Here is an 18,237-nt window from a genome sequence, read left to right on the forward strand (position 1 = left end):
CACCAAACCAGTATTATATAAAATGCTGAAAGGTATTCTTTAAGAAGAGGAAGAAAAAGATAAAGATCAAAATTATGAACAACAAATATATATCTATCAACAAGTGAATCTAAAACTCAAGTGAGTAAAAAATTGGATGACCAGAATTATCTGGTGAATATAATAGAATCAGGGGCATATTAAGGGAGTGGGCTCACAATCCTCGGAAATAAAGGTGTGTGGGAGGTGCAGGAGGACACTGGACAAAAAACATACACCTATGGATGAGGACAGTAGGGAGCAGGGGTAAGGGCATAGGGTGGGATGGGAACCATGTGGAGGGGAGCTATGGGAGGGGGGGTGAGGGGAGAGGAACAACTGTAATAATCTGAACAATAAAGATTTTAATAAACAAACAAACAAAAAAAACACGGAAAAAAATACCAAGACCATATCATCTCACACTCTATAGACCAGGGGTCTTCAAACTACGGCCCGCGGGCCACATGCGGCCCGCAGAGGAGTCTGATCCAGGCCGCCAGGATTTTTGGGCAGTGAGCGCAGCCGAGGTGTTACAGTAGGAATTAGTAGTTCATATAGTCCGGCCCTCCAGCTCTCTAAGGGACCGTGATCTGGCCCCCACTTTAAAAAGTTTGAGGACGCCTGCTATAGACTGTCTACTATCAAAAGCCTCCAGAAAATCCAAACAAACAAATAGAAAATAACAAGGGTTGATAAAGTTGATAAATTAGAATTGTGCATTTTTGGTGGGAATATAAAATGATACAACCATTAAGGAAAACAGTATGGTAGTTCTTTAAAAAATAAAAACAGAATTACTCTGACACAGCAATTCTGCTTCTGGGTATATAACCAATGAAGTAAAAGCAGGGTTTCAAACAGATATTAGCACGCCCATGTCCACAACAGCATTATTCACAATAATAAAAAAAAAGAAGCAACGTAGTGTTCAATGATGATTGAAAAAATAAAAAAAGATGGCATCTTCCTTTTTCTTTATCTTAAAGACCCTTTAACATTTCTTGTAATATTGGTTTGGTGGTAATAAACTCCTTTACCTTTTTCTTGTCTGGGAAGTTCTTTATTTGCCTTCAATTGTAAATGATAGCTTTGCTGAGTAATCTTGATTGTAGTTCCTTGCTTTGAATCATTTTGTATATTTCATGCCAATATCTTCTGGCCTGCAAAGTTTCTGTTGAGAATCAGCTGACAGCCTTAAGGGAACTCTCTTGTAGGTAATTAACTGGTTTACCTTGCTGCCTTTAAGATTTTCACTTTGGCTTTAAGCTTTTGCATTTTAATTATGATGTGTCTCAGAGTGGGCTTCTTTAGAGTCATCTTGTTTGGAACTCTCTGTGCTTCTTGAACTTGTATATATATTTCCTTCAACAGGTTAGATACTTATTTTTTTCATGTAAGTTTTCTTTAAAGAACTTTTAATATTTTGATTATTTTAGAGGGAGAGAAAGGAAGAAGGGAAAGATTAATTTGTTGTTCTGATATTTATGCACTCAATGGTTGCTCCTTCTATGTGCCCTTACCAGAAATCAAACCCAAACCTCAGTCTATTGGGAAGACACTTTTACCAACTGAGCTACCTGGCCAGAACCCTCACCTAGGTTTTCAATTATTGCTCTCTTCTCTTCTCTTCTCTTCTCTTCTCTTCTCTTCTCTTCTCTTCTCTTCTCTTCTCTTCTCTTCTTTTCTCTTCCCTCCTTCTGGAACCCCAATCATGCAAATGTTGGTACTCTTGAAGTCATCCCAGAGATTCCTTATAACTATCCACATTTTTTAATTCTTCTTCTTTTTTTTTTTTTTTTTTTTTCTGTTCTTATTGGGTGTTTGCTGCTTATGTATCTTTCAATTGCTGATTTGATCCTCTGCTTCACCTACTCTACTGTTGATCCCCTGTAATGTATTCTTCATTCAGTTAGTGTATTCTTAATTTCTAACGCTCTTTGTTAGAGTTTCCATGTCCTTTTTAATGCTATACTGAATTTCTTTAGTATCCTTACAACCATTGTTTTAAATTCTGTATCTGGGTAGTTTGCATACCTCCATCAGTAAGTTCTTTTTCAGGAGATTTATCTTGTTTTTTCATTTGGGAACTGTTTCTTTGTAGTATTTTTGACTGCTTCCTGGTGCTTGTTTCTATGTATTAGGTAGAGCTGCTACGACTCCCAGGTTGGTAGAATTCCCTATTACAGTAGATGTCCTTTAGGGCCCAGTGGTACAGCCTTCCAAGCCACCTGACCCAAGTACACCAGGTATGTCCCCATGTGGGTTTTGTGCTTCTTGTATTAGTTCAGTTTTGAATGCTGATGACACATAACTGGAATTGACCCCTAGGCTGTTTGACTGAGAGGGCTGGCCATTACCACTATGGAGGATCTGCTGTGCAAAAGCCAACCCTACAGAGTAGACTTGCTTCAGTGAGGCTTTTGTGCCCTCTTGAGTCCAACCCTTCAGAATGTCACTCGTGGAAGTGGTTGTGTTGTATTCTGACATGGTCTAAAGCTATCCGTTTAGTACACTAGTTCTGAGACATCCTGGTAATTCCAGACTATCACCTGTGTCTTTCCAGAGAATTCCAAAAATAAGCTATGGCCCCTACTTGTGCTGGGCTTTGATATGCCAAAGAGGCACCAATCTGTTAACCAAGGCTGGCACACTAATGCCAGAACTAGGCCCACTTAGCAAAGAGTATGGGATATGCAGAGGTCAAATGCTGCTTGTTTAAGAAATTTTAGTTAAGTTGGAAGCATGAGTAAGAGAGGCCATTTGTATGAAAAAGCCACTGGAAAAAACTTGGATGAGCCTGAAAATTGAATGGAGTGTGTCTCAGGGCATCACCAAGGTGGCAAACAGTGTTAGTCAGGTTGATGGAAAACCAGTTATAGCACCTGCCAGTTCTGTGGGGAAAGTCTTAGCAAAAGAACAATGGCCTCTGCCAGGACTTTTGCCTGGCAGAAAACTGTCCCTCCAGCCCTGGGCCTGAAGTCAGATAATTCTGTTCCTCCCCATACGTTCCAATACCTTTCAAAAGCTATTGTGCCAGTAGTGCTACAGCTTAGATAGAGTGAGTCCAAGTAAATCTGTGCTCAGTCCCTTTAAGAGGAGTGCCAGGGGCTCCAGAAGCTCTCCATCTCATGCAGTCACCACCATCCTGGTTAGTTTTTACAGTCCTATGTTATAGGGATTTCTCTTTCCAGCAGTGAAATCCTGGACTGGGGTTTCTGGTGTGGAGCTTGGACCCCTGGCTCTTCAGAGGAGAACCTTAATAGCCTAGATATCCCTATGAATTTTTACTGCCAGACATAGGTGTGGTCCCAGCCCTTTCCATGTCTACCAGTCTCAATGTTGCTTATTGTCCTTAGTTGTAAGACTTCAGTTTACTAGATTTCAGGTGGTATTGAATGATTCTTGTTTTGTAGTTCAGTTATAATTTTGATGTGATTGTGGGAGGTTCCAAGTACCTCTTTCATTTATGCCAACAACTTGACCAGAACTCCCCAAAACTAGAAAGTCTTACTTAAGAATTCACAACTTTTTCTTCTTCCAAAGCATCTCTCCTTCATATGTTCCACAATATAGCTCACTCAATTCATTCAAGTCCAATAATTAATTTACTACAATAAAAAAAATCTTGGGGTATATATTATATAAAGAGTTTAGATAAATTACAAAGGGTCTGTCACATTATTCCAGTAGCTTCATCAGATTAACGATATGAATTTGTCACTTTTAATTTGCATCACTCAGATAATTAGTGACTTTGAGCATGTTTTCATTTATCTCTTGGCCTTCTGTATGTCCTCTTTCCCAAAGAGTCTATTTAGGTCCCTTGCTCAGATTTGTTTGTTTGTTTGTTTGTTTTTTGTTTGTTTGTGTGTGTGTGTGTGTGTGTGTTTTATTGGATTGTTTATCTTTCTTTTGTTAATTTGTATGAGTTCCTGGTAAATGTTGGGAGATTAAACCCTTATCAGAGACAACATTGGAAAATATGTTTTCCCATGCGGTGGGCTTTCTTGTTGTTTTGTTGATGGCTTCTTTTGCTGTGCAGAAGCTTTTAATTTTGATGTAATCCATTTGTTTATTTTCTCCTTAGTTCCCATTGCCCTAGGAGGTGAGCTGCATTGGTAAAGATATTGCTACAACAAATGTCTGCTATTTTGATGCCTATGGCTTCTTTTAAGATTTTTATGGTTCCCCATCTTTCGTTTAACTCTATCCATTTTGAGTTTATTTTTGTGTATGGTGTAAATTGATGATCTAGTTTAATTTTTTTTAATGTATTTGTCCAATTTTCCCAACACCATTTATTGAAGACTGTCTTGACTCTATTGTACACTCTTGTCTCCTTTGTCAAATATTAATTGAGCATATTGGCTTGAGGCAATTTTGGAGTTTTCTGTTCAGTTCCATTGGTCGATATGTATGTTCTTGTGCCAGTACCAGGCAGTGCTGAGAACAGTGGTTTTGTACTAGTAATATAGCTTGATATATGATATTGTGATCCTCCCTACTTTGTTATTCTTTCTGAGGATTGCCACAGCTTTTCAGGGTTTTTATTTATTTATTTTTTTTGGAGAGTATTTTCCTTAGTCTGTGAAATATGCCATTGGTATTTTTATGGGGATTGCATTAAATCTATAGATTGCTCTGGATAGTAAGGACATTTTAATTATGTTGATTCTAAAAATCCATGAACACGGTATATTCTGCCATTTGTTTATGTCTTCCTCGATCTCTTTCTTCAATGTCCTGTAGTTTTCCATGTACAGGTCTTTTACCTCCTTAGTTAAGTTTATTCCTAGGTATCTTAATTTTTTTGTTGCAATGGTAAATGAGATTGTTTTTGTTGTTTCTCTTCTTGTGAGTTTATTACTGATGTATAAAAAGGCCATAGATTTTGGGTGTTAATTTTGTATCCTACTCATTACTGAATTAATTAAGTCTAGAAGCTTTTTTGATGGAGTCTTTAGGGTTTTCTGTGTATAATATCATGTCATCTGCGAATAATGATGGTTTTACTTCTTCTTTTCCAATTTGAATGCCTTTTATTTCTTCTTGTCTGATGGCTAAGGCTAGCACTTCTAGTACTATGTCGAACAGGAGTGGTGAAAATGGGCATCCCTGTCTTGTTCCTATTCTTTTTGCCCATTCAGTTTGATGTGGCTGTAGGCTTGTCATATAAGACTTTTATTATGTATAATCCCTCTATTCCAACTTTGCTGAGAGTTTTTATCAAGAAAGGGTGTTGGGTTTTTTTCAAATGCTTTTTCTGCATCAACTGATATGATTATGTGATTTTGTCTCTCAATTTATGTGATGGATCACATTTATTGATTTGTGGATAGTTTACCAGCCTTGCAGCCTCAAAATAATCACACTTTATCATGGTGTATGATCAAAATGCTGAATCCGATTTGCTAGAATTTGGTTGAGGATTTCATCATCTATGTTCATCAGGGATATTGGCCTATAATTCTCTTTCTTTGTAGTGTTTTTATCTGGTTTTGGGATTTGGCTTCATAGAAAAAGCTTGGAAGTGTGCCTTCCTCTTGAATTTTTTTGAATAATCTGGAGGAGAATAGTTTTTAGTTCTTTGAATGTTTAGTCAAATTCCCCTGTGAAGCCATCCAGACCAGACCTTCTGTTTGCTGAAAGTTTTTTTTATTACTATTTCAATTACATTGTTAGTTATTGGCCTATTCAGGCTTTTTTTTTTTTTTTTTTTTTTTTTGCTCTTCCTGACTATGTTTTGGAAGATTTATATAATTCTTAATAAAGAAAAAGTTATTTCCAAATCCAAGTGGCAAAGGCAAAATAGAAAAATATTTTATAATAAATTCTCTTTTTTTAATACATATTTTTTATTTCAGAGAGAAAGGGAGAGGGAGAGACAGATAGAAACACCAATGATGAGAATCACTGATCGGCTGCCTCCTGCATGCCCCACACTGGGGATTAAGTTTACAACCTGGGCATGTGCCCTGACAGGGAATTAAACCATGAACTACTGGTTCATAGGTTGATGATCAACTATTTAGCCATACCAACCGAGCTTCGCTAAATTCTTACATTCTAGACTAATGCCAAGTTAAGAAAATGATTCTGAATTAAGATAGTATCTGGGTACTTTAAAACAGAAAACTCAAAATTATTTTGTGCATCCAATACAGTACTGATCTGAGATAAAATTTTCTTAAAATACTAAGGTTAGATTTAGAATTTAATTACATGTTACATGATAAATATTATTCTCAATTCTGGAAAGAAGTATCAAATTCTGTCAAAATGCTATAATTCATTATTTTAATCTACTATCTATAATAATAAAAGCATTATATGCTAATCATACTGGATGGCCTTCCTTCCTAACAAAGCCTCAGTGGGCAAAGGCTGCGGCAGAGGCAGCAGAGGCCCCTGGCCGCAACAGTGGCGGATGGAAGACTGGGCCGAGGCTTGCATGAATTTCGTGCAATGGGCCTCTAGTTGAAGTATAGTTCTCCACAGCTTTTATATCTTTAAATTCCACATGAGCATATTATTTTCCACAAATATTGCATTAAACAGATATGTAATCCTATTACATTAAAAATATACCTTGCAAATAATAATGCAATTATTTAATTTATTCACTCAAATAAATATTACTCAACATTCATTGACTAGAAATATTTACATTCACATACACTAATTATATTCTTAAATATTTATAGGACTGAAAGGACAACTGTCAGTCTTCATTGGAATAAAAATTATGAAGAAAGAATATGGGAAATCCTTTTGATAAAAAAAAAAAAGAGAGATTAAGAAAAACAGTTGAGATTTGGTTTTGGAAAGTCATTTCTGAATTAATTATATTAAAATTTTCAATTTTCAATCATTTTCAAAATTTTGTATCTGTGACTATGGTACATATTTTTAAATGAATAAAAATAATTAAGAAATCAATTACCTTCAGGTTCAACAAATTTTTGCTTAAAGCAGTTCTGTTACAACTCTTTTGAAAAAAGTCACACCAACCACAAACTTTTAAATTATAATTAATACTAGAAGCCAATACTCACAAAGAAGGATCTTGTACGAGATCTTTGAGATTTATCCCACTGCGATCTTCTGCAAGATTCCTGAAGCAACTATCACTCACTAAACAGGAAAGAGGGAAAGAAAAATAAAATTAATTTTTGTTTAGATTTCATTTAACTTACTGCTGACAAAATTAATTTTGAAATTAAAATTCTCTCTCAGGATACAGTTTTTCCAAATAGCAATATTGGTTAATCTCTGGGCCTGGTACACTTTGCAAGAAATATTAATATTAATATTCAATCACAAACCAATAATATAAACACAAAAACTCTAAATAAAGTAGTGTATAAAAGAGTAAACCTTTAAAAAATTTTGTTATTTTTTACAAAGCTAAGTTATCAGCATAGAGTGGAAAGTCACTGCTTCCACAAAACTTGAAAAAAATATAAATTACTGCCCCAAATCATATTTTTAAATATACTGAAAAACAATGGAAATAAAATCTATACTAATAAAAGGGTAACGTGCTAATTAGACCTGGAGACCTTCTGAGAGACCTTCCGGATATCCTTCTGGACAAAGCCATGGCGGTGGGGCCTAGGCAGAGGCAATTAGGGGCAAGCAGGCCTGGAGGGGAGAGCAGTTGGGGTTGAGCAGGCCAGCAGTGGGGGGACAGTTGGAGGCGAGCAGGCTGGCAGGTGGGGCAGTTGGGGTTGAGCAGGCTGGCAGGTGGGGACAGTTGGAGTGATCAGGCCAACAAGGGGGGGGCAGTTGAGGGCAAGCAGGCTGGCGGGAGGGGCAGTTGGAGGTGAGCAGGCCAACAGGGGGGCAGTTGGGGGTGATCAGGCTGGCAAGGGGAGCAGTTGGGGACAAGAAGGGCGGTAGGGGGGGCAGTTGGGTGTGATCAGGCCAGCAGGTAGAGTGGTTAGGGGCAATCAGGCAGCAGGCAGGTGAGTGGTTAGGAGCCAGTGGTCCCGGTTTGTGAGAGGGATGTCTGGCTGCCAGTTTAGCCCCAAGCCCTGTGGGACATCCCCAGAGGAGACAGAGATTGGAGTGGGTGCAGGCCAGGCTGAGGAACACTCCACACCCCGTGCACAAATGTTATGCACTGGGCCACTAGTAAATAAAGAGAAAAGTAATATCTATTCTTAGGTAAGCTTGGACTGTTGATTGCTTTCATTTCTGGGAGATGTGCCATTTAGACACAAGCTAAGATTCAGAAAGAGTGACACCACCAAGGAAAAGAGAAACCAGCATAGCTCTTTATGATAGATTGGAATTTTATGAAATTCTTCAAATACAGAGAGTTTTCTATTGGGAGATCTGTTGAGGACTTGGACTCCATGATTGGACTGAGAATGAAGGACAGATTGAGTCAAAAAGGGGGGAAAAATGTTTTCTGTAGTGTTATAGTGCTTAGGAGTCAAAGTCACGCTGTAACAGCGCCTACCACTTATAGTATAGAATTTCAACAGGTTTCCCATCAAAACATTTTGTTTTCAACCAAAAGCACCCCACCTTGAGAGGGGGAATGAAAAAGAGGAGGCAAAACCCAAAAGGTAGAGCAAAATCTTGCACAATATCACAGTTCATTAAGTATAGTCACACCAAAGAGAAATACCTGCAACAAAACAAGTCTTACTTTTAAGACATTTAAAACCAGAGGTACGAAGTATATGTAAAGGTGTCACTCAAATCACCCAGCTCAAATCATGGTTGAGTTAAGGTAATTAGCACTTCATTATTTCTTTGTAATATAGCAAAAATAAATAAATAAATAACATTTACATCAACCTTATTATCCTATATAAACAGTTTTTGGGATACAATAATAATTATGCAACATGGGCTACAAATATGACTAATAACTAATAAAAATAATATCTATAAGCTGACCTACAGATGATACAGATTTAGAAGATAAAGACTTTAAGAAAACTATATAACAAAGGTTAAATAAGGCACAGAAAAGTGCTCACAGAAGAAGAAAAATTCAACAGATAAATCTTTGGAAATAATTAAATAGTGATTTTAGAACTGAAAAATACCATATGTGAAATTGAAAAATCAGTGGCTAAGTTTTATAGCTGACCCAACACAGCAAAAGACGGGCTAATGAACTTGAAGAGATCAGCAGAAAATATCTAACTAAAGCACAGAAAGAAAGAAAAAATGAGAAAAACAAAACAAAAAAGACATGTGGGAATTAACCCAGCTTAACTGCAGTTGAGGAGAGAGAATGAGGATAAAGTAATAGTTGTGATTTTTTTAAAGAGCTAAGAGTACACCTAAACTGATACTATATATTATCTCACTAACTAAGGAAGTAAGCCAACCCAAGAATGAAAAAATGAAAGAAAGAAAATCAGATGCAGCAGTAAAACGGCTGAGTATTAAAGAAAACCTTAAGTACAGCTAGGAAGAAAAAGGAGACATCACCATCAAAGGAAAAGCAAACCTTATAGCTGAGTATTCAACATAAACTGTGGAATCAGAAGACAATGAAATGACATGTTTAAAATGCTGGGTGAGGGAGGAGAATCTGAGAATATAAAAAAATCTATATCTTGATAAAATATTTATTCTAAAATTAAAGGCAAAACAATGCTTTATATAATACTAGAGGCCCAGTGCAGGAAATTTGTGTGTGGGGGGATATGGTCCTTCAGCCTGGCCTGCACCCTCTCCAATCCGGGACCAGTCGGGGGATGTCCAGCTGCCAATTTAAACATGGGACAGGTAGGCTGGCTCCTACCTGCTCACCTGCCTGCCTGCCTGATCACCCCTAACCGCCTCTGCCTGCCAATTTGATCACCCCTAACCACCTCTGCCTGGGCCCTGCCAACATGGCTTTGTCCGGAAGGATGTCTGGAAGACGTCTAGTCTATCTGGTCTAATTAGCATAGTACCCTTTTATTAGTATAGATTTTATATTAGGTAAGCATAAATATTAAGCGATTATTTCCTATTTCAAGTTAACAGTAAACACACACACACACACACACACACACACACACACACACACACACTGAGTGGCCAGATTATCAGGATCTCAGAACGCATAATAATCTGACCACTCAGTGCAGACTGACCACAGAGTTGGGATTTTAAAATAAGGTTTTTCCATGTATAAGAACTGCATTGTGGGTAGTTAGAAAGAAGCAGAGGACTTACTAGCCAGAAGCTGGGGACCACTATCTCCTGGTCCCTTGACATATCAAGATTTGCAAGCTTTCCCTTATTCATAAATATACTGTGTGGCCAGATTATTATGCATTCAGAGATAATAATCTGGCCACTCAGTGTGTGTGAGTGTGTGTGTGTGTGTGTGTGTACGCCATTTATAATCTTCATAAAAAGCAAGAATATTACATTAAAATATTTAAAGTTGAAAAAGGTTTGAATTCTTATTAATTGCCCCCCAAATCCCCATGTTTTTTGCAATGAGTGAAGTAATTTTGATTAATATATTATTTTCATTCCATATCTAATAAACACTGATCTCAACCTATTGATTTGAGACAAAATTTCTGCTTTTCATAACTTTAACAAAAATGCTCTTTATTATACCATTAAATGAGTAGGACCAAAAAAGAAAATGTTGGCATATTAATATTTTAAGGAAAGTTGTTTTCAGCTGAGTTGAACTAAAATTGAAAGTATGATAATACATTATAAAATTTGTTCTCATAAAGTTTCTTGCCCAATTTGGCAAATGCAAGTGCTTAATTATAAATATCAAGAGCCTATAGGTTTGGTAGGCTTAATTAAAATGGAATAAACCTTTGATCCTTTAAAGGCTTGCTAGTCAGCTCTCTGTGAAATGAGTTTTGCTAAAAAAGACCCTTTTCTAAAATTCATGTCCAATCCAAATATTAAGTTAAAAACAGAAGAAATGGTTTATTAACAAAAAATTCTGAAACTTTTGGCTGCCTAAGAAAATACATTTTTTTTAGTTAAAATTTTTTTCAACAATGCAACAAACATTATTTCTGAATTATAAATAAGAATAGAGGCCTGGAGCACGAAATTCATGCAGTTGGGGGGGGGCGGGTTGTTGTTCCTCAGCCCAGTCTGCAACCTCTCCAATTTGGGACCTCTTGGGGGATGTCTTCAACTTCCCTTCCCTGTTGCCCTCCCCTGCAGGCCTGGTCCCCCCCCTCAACTGACCTTCCCTGCTGGCCTGGTCGGTAACCCTTAACTGCCTTCCCTTGCAGGCCTGGCTGCCCCTAACTGCCTCTGCCTGCCTAATCACCCCTAACTGCCCTCCCCAGTTAACCTGATCTTGCCCCCAATGGCCTCTGCCTGCCTGATTACCCCTAACTGCCCTTACCTTGCCAGCCTGATCTCACCCCCAACTTCCCTTCCCTGCTGGCCTGATCTCGCCCCCAATGGCCCTCCCCTGCTGGTGTGGTTGCCCCCAACTACCTTCCCCAGTCAGCCTAATCTCAATCCTAATAATCCTCCCCTACCTCCCTGATTGCCTGCCTGCCTGATTACCTCCAAGTGCCCATCCTACTGGCCTGATCTTGCCCCCAATAACCCTCTCCTGCTGATCTGATCTCACCCCCAACTGCCCTCCCCTACCACCCAATTTGGTTCTGATTGGTAAATTTCTATGTGATTCAGCATCTAAAGCTCCACCTCCTAGGCAGCCATTGGCTCCTCACAATTCACCCAGATGTGGTTCTGATTGGTTGGTTTCTATGCCAGTCGGCGTCAAAAGTTCTGCCTCCTAGGCAGCCATTGGCGCCTCACACTTCACCTAGATTTGGTTGTGAATTGTCAGTTTCAATGCCAGTGTCTCTGGGCCTAACTCTAGACCTGATCAGAGAGGAGGTCCTGATCAGCAGCCCCCCTGGAGGCCTGGAGAGAAACAGAGGTATGGCTGCTGGCGAAGCCCAGAGAGAAAGAGCGAGGCAACAGCAGATCAACAGCAGCCATGAAGGCTGGGAATCAGACCCTGCCTCTCTATTTGGGCCTCTCTGTGGGCCTGAACCATAGTCCTCTAAGTAGTCAGTGCTGAGTCACCGTGCCCACACAGCGGCTGTCAGTGCATGGCAAGCCAACATTGGCTGCAGGACTGACTTCTGGTCCATTGAGCCTTCAGTCATTTTGGAATTACAGACCCTGGATTTTTATATATTAGGATAAGGTGTCTTTAAACAGCTGACGAAAATGTTGTGAACAAAGGCTCAATAAACTACCCCTGTAGGAGTAATAAATTCAGTATCTACTAATTCAATGTGTGCACATCTTTATAGTACGAATAATAGCCCTTTGTAGAAATCAGTGTGTTAGTAGCTTGCTGCTGCTTGCCTCAGTTGGCCACCCGCCCACCACTGCTGGTAGCTCTCTCCTGCTTATAGCTCGCTGCCCCATCCTACTGGAGCTTTCTGCCTGCTGGTCTCCCCTCCTGTAGCTCTCCACCCGATGTCCCACCATCCTGTAGCTCCCACTGACACCCTCACAGCTTGCTGCCCTGCCCCCTCCTTGTATCTCTCTGCTGCCTTCTTGTAGCTTGTAGTTTGCTGCCCCATCCTCCTGCAGATCTGTGATCCAGTCCTTACATGGTGGGTCATTATGTTTCAAAGCATAACAGATAATTAGCATATTCCTCTCTTATTATATAGGACTACAGGCCCTATGCATGAAAATTCATGCAAGAGTAGGTCTTCCCTCCCTTGCTGCTGGCACCAGCTACCCTCCAACATGTCCTCCGACTGCCAGCAGGCACCTGGGACCTGGGCTAACTTCCCTCGGGCTGTCCACTGACACCTGGGACCCAACTAGCTTCCCTCCTAACCTGGTTTCATTAGGAAGGACGTCTGGAATAACATCAGGTCTAATTAGCATATTATCCTTCTATTATTATAGACTAGAGGCTTGGTGCATGAAATTCGTGCACAGGGGGGATGGGGTGTTGGTGTCCCTCAGCCCAGCCTGCACCCTCCCCAATCTGGGACCCCTCGAGGTGGATACTCCTCTCACAATCCAGGACTGCTGGCTCCCAACTGCTCACCTGCCTGCCTTCCTGATTGCCCCTAACTGCTTCTTCTGCCAGCCTGATCACACCCTAACCACTCTGCTGCCAGCCTGATTAATGTCTAATTGCTCCCCTGCCAGCCTGTTTGACCCCAACTTCTCTCCTCTGCCGGCCTAGTCACCCCTAACTGCCCTCCCCTGCAGGGTTAATCACCTCCAACTGCCCTTCCTTTCAGGTCTGGTCCCTCTCAACTGCCCTGTCTTGCAGGCCTGGTGCCTCCCAACTGCCCTCCTATGCTGGCCATCTTGTGGTGGCCATCTTGTGTCCACATAGGGTCAGGATTTTGACCACATGGGGGCAGCTACTGTGTGTTCAAGTGATGGTCAATCTGCATATTATTATTTTATTAGATAGGATAAAGGCCTGGTGCACGGGTGGGGGCCAGCTGGTTTGCCCTGAAGGGTATCCCGGATCAGGTGTGGGTTCCCTTGGGGTATGGGGTGGCCTGAGGGAGGGGCCTGTGGTGGTTTGCAGGCCAGCCACGCCCCCTGGTGACCCAAGCAGAGGCCCTGGTATCTGGAAAGTATTTTCCTTCTACAATTGAAACTTTGTAGCCTGGAGCGAAGCCAAGCCTCCTGCTCGCTCTGTGGCCAGCAGCCATTTCTGTTCGGATTTGTTTACCTTTATAGAATAATTGGTTTAAGTTATAGAATAATTGAAAGTTTGTAGCCTTGTGTGGAGGCATAAGCTGGCAAGGGTGGGCGAAAAGCTTGGCTTCCATTGCCCAGGAAACCCAAGCCTTCCTCCTGCTCTCTGTGGCTATAGCCATCTTGGTTGGGTTTATTTGCATACTCACTCTGATTGGCTGGTGGGTGTAATGGAGTGATGTTTAATTTGCATATTACTCTTTTATTAGGTAGGAGGATACTATAAGTAATGAAAATGAACTGTGTTTAGAATATGGCCATATACATAGTAAAAGCTCAGTAACTAATAATTAGCATTACTGGTTCATTAATATTTAGCACAAGCACATACTCAAACCTCTGCTGAATTACTGCCTTAATAAAAATAAGAACCAACAGAAAAAGAAAGAAAATTTCCTAATTATTCTTATAAAATAGGTATGACATTAACCCCACAATTTGACAAAAATTATATAAAGAAAACTACAAATCAAATATACTTATAAATAACACTGTAAAAATCTTATGATATTTTTCAAAAGAATTCAAACTGTCCACACAAGAGAAGAAAGTCATAATTAATTTTGGCAGTTCTTAAAATATTATAGTATACCAGCTTGATAATGTTAGCCAGATTTAATCAACTCATTTTTAAATGAAAACTTCCAAATAAAATCTTTTATCATTACTACAAGTAAGAAAAGTATGACTTGCTATAAATAAAAGTAACAGTAAACATATATTTCATTGAATTCTAGCACAGAATGTTACTTACAGAATATTACAATATAAGCCCCTCTTTGTTAAAAAAGAATGATAAATGTTCAAGGTGTGTGAAAAGATTATGTTTATGCATATAATGTAAAGGAGTGAAAAATCATTAAAAAAGGAAAAGCTTTTTAAGTGATTTGATACTATTTAATACTCTGCCCCTAACATTCCTAAAATCATCCCACATATCTGAATGTGACACTCTTTGAGAAACACTATATCATCTGTTTCTTAACTGTTATTATCTCTGGAAATATTTCTCCCCACAACAGTTTAAACTCTATTGACAGAAAATGAATCTTATATTTAATTCCCTATAGTATCTAGTCCAATAACTGATACACAGTAGGCACTTAATGATATGTTTAAGTGAACAAAAAAGATAACTCATTATACTAAGCAACTTATTCAGAACTGTTGAATTCTTAGAGCTGAAAAACCTCCGGAGATTACTTATTACTTTAACTTTACTCATTTAAATATATGAGTGCTAAGGGCCAAAGACTAGTGACTTCTGATATTCAAATAATAACTAGTGACTAGCCTGATATTCAAATTTGTTTTTAGTGACACTGAGATTTCATAATTATCAGATGTCAAGTAAATGGCTAAAGGCAAATCAACCCTGTTAACATTTTATTTAAGGCCAGAAAGACAATAGATTTGGGAAGGGAGAAGGGAAGAGTCACAGACATTGAGAAATGTTAACTTGCCCAAAAATGCCCCACAAGAAGAATTCTTAGGCTGGAAAAAATACTTAGCCAGAATTTCACCCATATTTCAAAGATTCTCCCAGGTGAAAGGGTAGAGAGGCAGAGGATTCTCTCAGGGAGATGGCTGTGTCCATGTCTTAGTGAGAATTTTCTAAACTTCTTTTATCACTATAAGAGTTGTCCCATGTCTGGAATCTCAAGCATTTGTTGATTCCACTGGTTTCCTCCCATCTCCAACCCTCAATCCTGAACTAACTGTAAATATATATTCAACACTGCAAGAAGAGTTGCAATAAAAATACAAAATTCAAGTAACCCTTGGAGTGAAAATTTTGTCTCTAAAACTCTGATTTAATAATAACGTTTTTCTAGCCCATAGAAAAAAATTTTTGAGGATTAAAATAGAGACAGCTTCCTCAGAAGACAGACTTTAAAAATGAACTGGAAACATTACTATGTATGAAAAATAGTTATTTTGTTTGTAAATGATACAATTTAACTTTTAAAATGGGGAAGTGGCATAGGGTTATTATAAGTATCTAGAGTATATATAAAAAAAAAAAAAAAAAAAAAAAAAATGGCCAGATTCAGGGTCACTTCAGGAACATGGGGGTCTAAAACCTGGGAATCAAACACCCCATAAAGATTCTCTTTGCCTCTCCAGCTTTTTCATCTCTGCTTCTCTGTGAGTAGATCTCATTCTCTCCAAATAAACATAGGTTACCTATCTATATGGTATGGGAAATGGAAAGGAGGGCATGCTCTTTGGCAGGTTGGAACTCCTATCTATCCCGGATATATTACTACTAGTTGTCTGGTGCAGCCTGCACCTTCTCCAATCAGAAACCCCTTGGAGGATGTCTGATTGCCAGTTTAGACCCGATCCCCGCAATCAGATAGCCTTCTCATAATCCGAGACTACTAGCTCTTAACCACTCGCCTGCCTGATTGCCCCCTAACTGTACCCCTGTAGGCCTGACTGAGACTTAACTGATCCCCTGCCGGTCCAATCTCCCCCAACTGCCCTCCCCTGCCAGCCCATTGCCCACAACTACCCTCCTGTAAGCCTGGTTGCCCAGAATTGCCCTCTCCAGCTGGCCTGATTGCCCCCAACTACCCTCCCCTGCTGTGATCCACCTCCTTCTCTGGGATCCACTTCTACTGAGTGAAGTGGTGGAGATGCTGAGAGTGGCTTCCTCTGTGCCACACAGAGTTGCAGGATGCCTAGGCCTCACTGCCTCCATTGTGCATGCGGCCATCTTGTGACATTATGTGCAAGCAAGGGCCACTAGAACAAGGTGATTGGCACATAGAATTTACTCAATAGAAAAAGAATAAATAACAACTAACACTTCTAGACATGTCAGAATAACTGGTACCTGTCAATAATGGTACCTGATAAACTCTTTTATCACACACAACTATAATACAGAAACAACATATAGAATATCTGTTTTCAGACACTGAACAAGAGGCAGCCCAGGACTGAGGTCCGTGAGAAAAGGAACACACAATAAATCCCACATCAGCCATGGCTTTCTGCCCAGAGACATTTTCCAAATTACCCTGCAAGGAGTCAGAACCCTAGCAGAACAAAATGGCCTCAGTGAGCTAGAGGCAGACAGAGATAAGAGTTTAGGGGTGCAGATGTGAATGAAATTTCCAGGGAAGTTTACAGAAAAGTAGATGTGTTTTTTAAAAAAATTGAATATATTTGTATTGATTTCAGAGAGGAAGGGAGAGGGAGAGAGAGATAAATGCATCAATGATGAGAGAGAATCACTGATGGGTTACCTCCTGCACACCCCCTATTGGGTATCAAGCCTGCAACCCAGGCATTTGCCCTTGACCGGAATCAAACCCAGGATGCTTCAGTCTGCAGGCTGACTGAACCAGCCAAAACAGCGAGGGCCAGAAAAGTAGGTATTTTTATAGGTAGGTAGCTCTAGAATCAACAAAATGGACTAATGCTTTGGCAAATTTTACATTGTGTATGTACAGAGTGAGATTCTGTGAGATCTCACAAACTACAGTAATAGGGAGCTTGAGCTAAACTGATATTTCAGAAATCAGTGCTGCACAACACAGGAGTATTGACCAGCCAGGGTAAAGCAAACTCACTGAACACTCTAGGCATTCCAATGAAATCCCAGAAAGGATACCTATTATTTATATAGACCTGATGTAATTGATTGGGTTCAAAATGATCATATTGACAAAAGAGCATCTATGATGCTCATATCATAAAATGAAAATAACTAGAAATTCAAAGAAACTGGAAAATGTGACTTAATGAAAATTTAAAAATAACTGAATAAATACAGAAGGGAGCCTACAAGAACTTTAAATCAGTTATTTTAAAAATGCCTAGCCCTAGCTGTTTTGGCTCAGTGGATAAAGCTTCAGCCTGCAGACTGAAGGGTCCCAGATTGGATTCCAGTCAAGGGCATATGCCTTAGTTGCAGGTTTGATCCCCAGTAAGGGGTGTGCAAGAGTAGGTGAACAACGATTCTCTCTCATCATTGATATTTCCATCTCTCTCTCCATCTCCCATCCTCTCTGAAATAAAATATATATTTTTAAAATTAAGTCTATTAAAATATATTTAAAAAATACTAAGACATAAAGGAAAGACAATTAATTAACAGATGGATAATAACAGCATACAAATGAAAATATTTTTTAAAAGCTAAAGAATTTTCAGTTTAAGATCAAAGATACAAAGAGCTGGAGTGTCACTCCCACCAATACAAGAAAACAAAATAAAACAACATCCTTGAAAATGCCTAATTAATAACTTTTCCTGAGCTCATTAGAGAACTGAGGCCACAGGTCAAACAACTAAGTTGAAATCTGAAGAAAGGAACCTAGGGGATGAAATAGGACCTGAGCTTTAGTTAACCTTGGACAGACACCACTGAACATTATATATGCTGCCAAAAGATTAAACTAGAAATTATAAATGCACTTCATAGGCTGTTAGCTATCAAGACAGTGTGAAATCCTAGGAGCTGCAAAACATAGGGGGGCTACACACTGTAAC

General features: G+C 39.3%; 1 protein-coding gene across 13 annotated transcripts in view; it reads right to left on the bottom strand.

Annotated features, from left to right (window-relative positions):
• The window catches only part of GPHN (gephyrin), a 355,412-nt gene that overhangs the window by 299,171 nt on the left and 38,004 nt on the right, over positions 1–18,237 (bottom strand). For all 13 annotated transcript variants that reach the window (XM_036434071.2, XM_045579636.1, XM_036434065.2 and 10 more), the window contains exon 2: positions 7,077–7,155. In XM_036434071.2, coding sequence (XP_036289964.1) covers positions 7,077–7,155 — 79 coding nt within the window. The remainder of the gene's footprint in view (positions 1–7,076; positions 7,156–18,237) is intronic.

This window comes from Pipistrellus kuhlii, unplaced genomic scaffold, assembly GCF_014108245.1.
Source record: "Pipistrellus kuhlii isolate mPipKuh1 unplaced genomic scaffold, mPipKuh1.p scaffold_m20_p_1, whole genome shotgun sequence".
Classification (NCBI taxonomy): domain Eukaryota; kingdom Metazoa; phylum Chordata; class Mammalia; order Chiroptera; family Vespertilionidae; genus Pipistrellus; species Pipistrellus kuhlii.